The 6000-nt window shown below is 27.7% G+C and overlaps 1 protein-coding gene across 1 annotated transcript; it reads left to right on the top strand.

Moving 5' to 3' along the window:
- Positions 1-2329: 2329 nt before the first annotated feature.
- On the top strand, positions 2330-5903 carry LOC137812752 (bidirectional sugar transporter SWEET4). The gene is made up of 5 exons (XM_068614938.2): positions 2330-2609; positions 2708-2744; positions 4213-4591; positions 5345-5464; positions 5559-5903. Exons 1-5 carry the CDS (start codon positions 2564-2566, stop codon positions 5724-5726), a joined length of 750 nt encoding a protein of 249 aa, XP_068471039.1. The 5' UTR covers positions 2330-2563; the 3' UTR covers positions 5727-5903.
- The last annotated feature ends 97 nt before the right edge of the window (positions 5904-6000 follow it).

The raw sequence follows: 6000 nt of genomic DNA, 5'->3' as shown, positions 1-6000 counted from the left end.
TCTTTCTATTTCCGATTGTCTTCTTAACCAATCTCCAAAATTATTCATACTTTTTCCTGTTTAATTATTGCAATTAAGCTCAAATAGTTGGCAAATTTCATTGTCCAACAGTTTATTCACCAAATGAGTTGAAGGTTGTGGAATTATCAAATATAGTGGTGAACCTAGGTATCACAGAGGACTAAGTATTTTGATTATTCATCAACAAAAAAATAGTAAAAAAAATTAAGGATTTTACATTAATGTGATAACGATGAAAAGAGAAAGAGACAAATTTTATTAAATATAATTAGTGAGGGTATACAACTAATAATAATGTTTAGTTCTTATTTTATAAAAAAAAAACATGTGTCTTTTTTCAACATGACCATATCATCTTACTCAATATTGGTCCTAAAATTTACAAAATTAGTTAATAAATTTTTCTATTATATATAAAGAGTTGTTTAGTGTTAAATTAATAATAAATACTCCTGGTTATTTTTCTTATCTGTCCACGTTTAAAATTATTTTTTGTTTTTATTTATTTATCCATTTAGAAGTTTAGCATAATGTTATTTTACCATCTTAATTTTTCAAGCGTATCCTTAATGTTACTTAATTTTAAAATATTTTACACACTTGAAATAAATGAAAGAAAAAAAAGTGATGAATTAATTTTATCTTATTTAATAAACTTTAAAGTGTTTTTATTTGTAATAACTCTCTTTTAATCATATTTCGAGTTCTTAAAAAAGATAATTGTTTATAAAATATTGTTTAGATAAATTTAATATAATTAAACACTACGATACTATCATTAAAATCATGAAATAGAAATCAATTTTAGAGAAAAAAAATAATTAATTGTTATAGTGACTAAATTAGAGATATTTTAGAGACTATATAACTAATTTTGGTATCTAAATATTGATTTCTATTTGATATTTAATGATTTTTTTTTAGTACAAATTAAATTTTTTCCTCTATTCTCAAATCTCTGAATATTTTACAATACATCATCATATATACATATACGTGGGAATGAAATTTTCGTCAAAATAAATATTAACATTTTACTATTTACCACTTTTAGCGTATTACTATTTTATAAAATAAAGTGTGGAATTATTAAAAACGTACTCCTACTTATATTGAATAAAGCCAATATATTTCACTGAATAATTTTTTTAAAAAAGTATTAAAAACATATTCCAAATGATCGTATTTCATTCAAAGATTAATGCATTTAGTACTTTAGTAAATTACTTTGTTTTTATTTAATGATATTTGTTTATTTTAGAGTTATGACAGAAGAATTTCTTGTCCCTTCTTTTATCACTGTAGCGATGGCTGAGTAGTGATCATGTTAAAAGCGTCAACTTAGAAGACTCTGGGTGCCATTGATATCTAAGGAACCACAGCAAAAATAACAAAATATGTTTGCAATAAAGAATATTTTTTTATTCTGTATAATGTTTGATGTAAAGAAGGAAAGGTATTATATAACCAAACAATGTAAAGTTCACTGTAATATCCATTTTAATATTAATAATATAATATTGTATATTATAATATACAACAGAATTAGTATATTATTTATATGCGTAAAATATATCAGTCACTTCTAGAATTTTGTGACTTTACAAACACTTTTTATTTTTTTATTTATACTTTTATTCTTCTTAATTGATAAAAAATAAGTACAATAATACCCGTAGCTATGTAGAGGCAAGCTAGATGCTTACGCATTTTAAAGAAATGTTAGATATTTGCCCATGCTAAGATAGATGCTTTTTTGTCTCATTAATTGTTTAAAAATATTACATTTATATTTCTTTTATTCATTACATTACATGTATACTAATATTTTTGTATTTTCATCATAGTCTATTTTGAAACAAAACCTTGTTCCATATATTTCACATGGGTAAGAAGGCAAAGGCAAAACAGTCACTAGTTCTATAAATTTTATAAGTTAATTTTATAAAATTAAATTAATTTATTGAAAAGTAAATTTTAAATTTAATTGAATCTTATAAAATCAAAATCGACAGATAAATTTTTTAACAAAAATTACTAATTTATGCATAAAATTATATATTTTTAAGTGATATGATAACCATTTAATAACAAATAATCTAATAAATTTAATAATTTTGTATTAAAATAAATTTAAAATAACTCTTATATTATATTAAGAAAATATTAAAAGAATAAAGTTTTTAAATATATATTTTAATATAATATTAAAAATGTAAAAAAAAATTGTTGAATTTATCTGGTATTAAATTGTGGAGAAACTTGTCTCATTCGGGGTCTATTTAAGGAGCAGAAAACTTACAGGTGTAGAAAGAGAGGAGTTTGGCAATCCAATACATGCACTTGTTCATCCACCAAAACTCCATTTATACAATTACCCTAATTTCATTTTACTTACATATTCAGCTTCTTTCACCGACTCCTCCTAATTCATTTCTTGCACTTCATTCGTCAAGTCATGTTTCAGTAACCAAACGCCACTTTATCTCTCTCTTTATATACCATTCCCTTTCTCCTACAATTCTCTCAGCTAATTCCAACCATGACAGCACCACCAGATATTGCTCGAACAGTGGTTGGCATCATAGGTTCCTGCTTCAACTTTAAACACTTTTAAACTTCCTTATTCTTTTCATTTCACTCTTCTGAACAATCTTTTTCTATTTCCTGTTTTTCTTAACTTCAGGAAACATCATCTCTGGTGCCATGTTTCTCTCCCCACTGTAAGCTTCTTCATCTTTCTCTCTTCCCTTTTTCTTTACTTTTTGGTGAAATAAAACAAAACTGTATTTCGTTACTCCTTCCAAAATATGCAGTGGTTGCCTGTGAAATATAATTACTTAGGGTTTTTCTAAATAGGAAAATTTATTCTGATCATTTATTTTGTGCCATTTTTTCCGTTGAAGAACCTTTCTGGCTGAGGACATTCTTTTTTACCTTTAAAGATTTGACTCTGGAAAGTATTTTAATTGCACACTAAAACTAGTTGCTTCTCCTGAGAAGAAAATAACTCTTTGACCTTTATTAATCTCATAAAGGAAGGAAGAGATCCTTTCATGTTAATTAGTTTTTATTTTGGTGTAAAAAAAAGTATTTATGTTTTTTGTTTGTCATTTGAATGCCAAATTGTTCAAATTCTATAGAAAATATATAGTGCTAGTTCATTTCATAACTTTTTTTATTATTTTTAATGAAAAGTACTACCTGTGTCCTTTATTTATAAAAAATGTATAAAAATGATAAACACAATTTTTTTATATTACTCACCGTTTCTTACATTTAAAATAAGATAATGTTTTTATAATTAAGGTAATGCAAGTGCACCGAATAGTTACAATCCCAAGGCTGACCATACTCACATGATTCAGTATATGACATGAAAACTAAAAACATTGCATACCAGAAAGTAAGACCATAATCTAGACTTTACAAATATTCCATCTTTTTCCTTTAAAGGAAAATTTGTTCTTTTTAGTTTTATTATACATGGAATACTATTTGAAGAGAATATTATAAGTAATTTATTTAAAATTTATATCAAAAGTAGGAAAACAAAATATTTTTAATTTAAATAATAGAAAGCGATGATTATATTATATAGGAACAAGTAGGTATTAATACATCAAAAAGTTAATTACAATTATCATACTATCATTAAAAAGTTATATATATATATATATATATATATATATATACACGTGTGTGTTGTCTTTATAATATATATTTTTTAGTTATGCTCAATGGAATTATTTATTTATTATATATATTATAGCAACTAAAACAATAAAAGGACAAAAAAGTTACCTTTCTTCCTAAAATACCGACATATTATAAGGATTGACAAATTTCTTTAAAATTTTTATTTTATCTTCACCATTCAAATATTACCTAATGATTTATATTTATAGTTGTCTATTCTTGTAAAAAAAATAACTGTTTTTAATATTTTGTATTTACAATCAACTTTTCTAGCTTCTGATAAAAATAAATTATAGTTCAACCTCAACCAAGAGCAAACAAAAACTGGGTTTTATTCTCTCTCTCTCATGCACATTTAATCAGAATATTTCTCAAAACAAAACAGATATCTAACCTTGTTACAGTATGTTAACCAAATAATTTTGGGTCCATTGGAACATTTATTAGTACGAAATATGAACACACTTGTTTGTCTTCTTGAAATTCATACAGGCCAACTTTTATCGAAATATGGAAGAAGGGATCAGTGGAGCAGTATTCACCCATCCCATACCTAGCTACGCTACTGAACTGCATGGTTTGGACCCTCTATGGTCTACCCATGGTGAACCCACACAGCATTTTGGTGGTAACCATTAATGGCTCTGGTTCTGTTCTTGAACTCATATTTGTCACACTCTTTTTGATCTACTCCGATGGAAAAAAGAGGCTTAAGGTTATCCTCTGGCTTTTGTTGGAACTCGCTTTTGTTGCTGTTCTCACCTTTGTCACATTAACTCAAGTCCACACTATCAAGAAACGCGCTGAAATTGTTGGAACCATTTCCATTCTCTTCAATGTTATGATGTATGCTTCACCCTTATCAGTCATGGTAATTTTCTTTCTCTCTCTTCTTTTCCATGCATTAATTCACGTTACCCTTATCTTGAACGCATCCATAAGGATCGAAAAAGTTTGCACGTGGACATACTATATTCATATTTGTTGAAAATATCATTAGATATTAGAATATTTCATAATATATAAATGAGTGTGAAATTAATATAGTAAATTAATGGTTGAGTTAGGTTTAAAGTTCACTTCTTAATATGATATTAGAGTCATTTCAAGCTTATCCTAACGATTGTTTGTAGGTCACTCGTTATCGGATCGCTATCAGACCATCTATAATATATAATTTCATTTTTTTATCAGCAATAAACAATAAATAAATGTGGGTCACTTAAGAGGTGATCTAACCCATATACAAAGCACACAACCAATAACTTATTCCTCACGACTCATCCCCACCCCCGCCTAAAAAAGTCACTACTTAAAGACCACTAAGAAAACGCCTACAACACTCCCTCTTACTCTTCCACCAACAACTTATGACATCATCTCAACTTATAACATCATCTCCATACAGACCAAATGGTCAATACACGAAAAACTAAGTCCGATATTATAGTGGGTTGATTTCATGCAAGAGGTGATAACCTCATCATGAAAGTGCGTTGGAGATCTCATCGACTAGATATTAAAAAAATTTATAATATTTAACTCAAACCCGATTTATATCCAATCAATTAGTAATTTTGAAGGTAATTAGTTACATAGTTAATTGTGTTCACTACTTGTGCAGAAACTGGTGATCAAGACTAAGAGTGTGGAGTACATGCCCTTTTACTTCTCTCTGGCCTCTTTTGGGAATGGCGTGGCTTGGACCACTTATGCTCTCATCCGTTTCGACCCGTTCATCACTGTAGATACAAATTAATTTCAATGATTTGAATTATTAACATAATCACTTTAAATGGAATGAATAGTAAGTTGTTGGCATTGTTGTTGATTTTCAGATACCAAATGGGCTTGGAACATTGCTAGCGGTGGCTCAACTGGTTCTGTACGCCACCTATTACAAGTCCACTCAGCGGCAGATAGCAGCAAGAAATGCGAACAAAGAGGTGAATTTGTCACATGTGACGGTGTGTAATGGAAGCGAACAATCCAAGCCAAATCATTGATCATCGTTCATTCTGATCATTATTAAGATCATCCCTTTCTACACTCTGTTCTCTCCCAATAAGAGGTTTTGTTAGATGCAAGTTCAACATTGCTTGTAGTCGATTCAACCTCCTATAATTGTATTCAAAATACATCAACTGCAACAAAGTTTAAATGTTAAATCTCTTCTTAATTTATTAGTAATTATCATTTATATTAATAATTAAACTTTAAATCCAATTATATACTATTAAGTTCGAAGTGAGATTTTCAACATATTTCATCTCCTTCACC

Source organism: Phaseolus vulgaris, chromosome 2 (assembly GCF_051622355.1).
Source record: "Phaseolus vulgaris cultivar YP4 chromosome 2, ASM5162235v1, whole genome shotgun sequence".
Classification (NCBI taxonomy): Eukaryota; Viridiplantae; Streptophyta; class Magnoliopsida; order Fabales; family Fabaceae; genus Phaseolus; species Phaseolus vulgaris.
This window is presented reverse-complemented; position numbering and strand designations above follow the sequence as displayed.

Excerpts from the sequence above, each read along its gene's own strand:
- LOC137812752 (XM_068614938.2), top strand. The coding sequence starts at position 2,564 with ATGACAGCACCACCAGATATTGCTCGAACAGTGGTTGGCATCATAG. Across the intron at positions 2,610-2,707 it reads AACAGTGGTTGGCATCATAG|GAAACATCATCTCTGGTGCC; the intron begins GTTCCTGCTTCA and ends TCTTAACTTCAG. Across the intron at positions 2,745-4,212 it reads GCCATGTTTCTCTCCCCACT|GCCAACTTTTATCGAAATAT; the intron begins GTAAGCTTCTTC and ends AAATTCATACAG.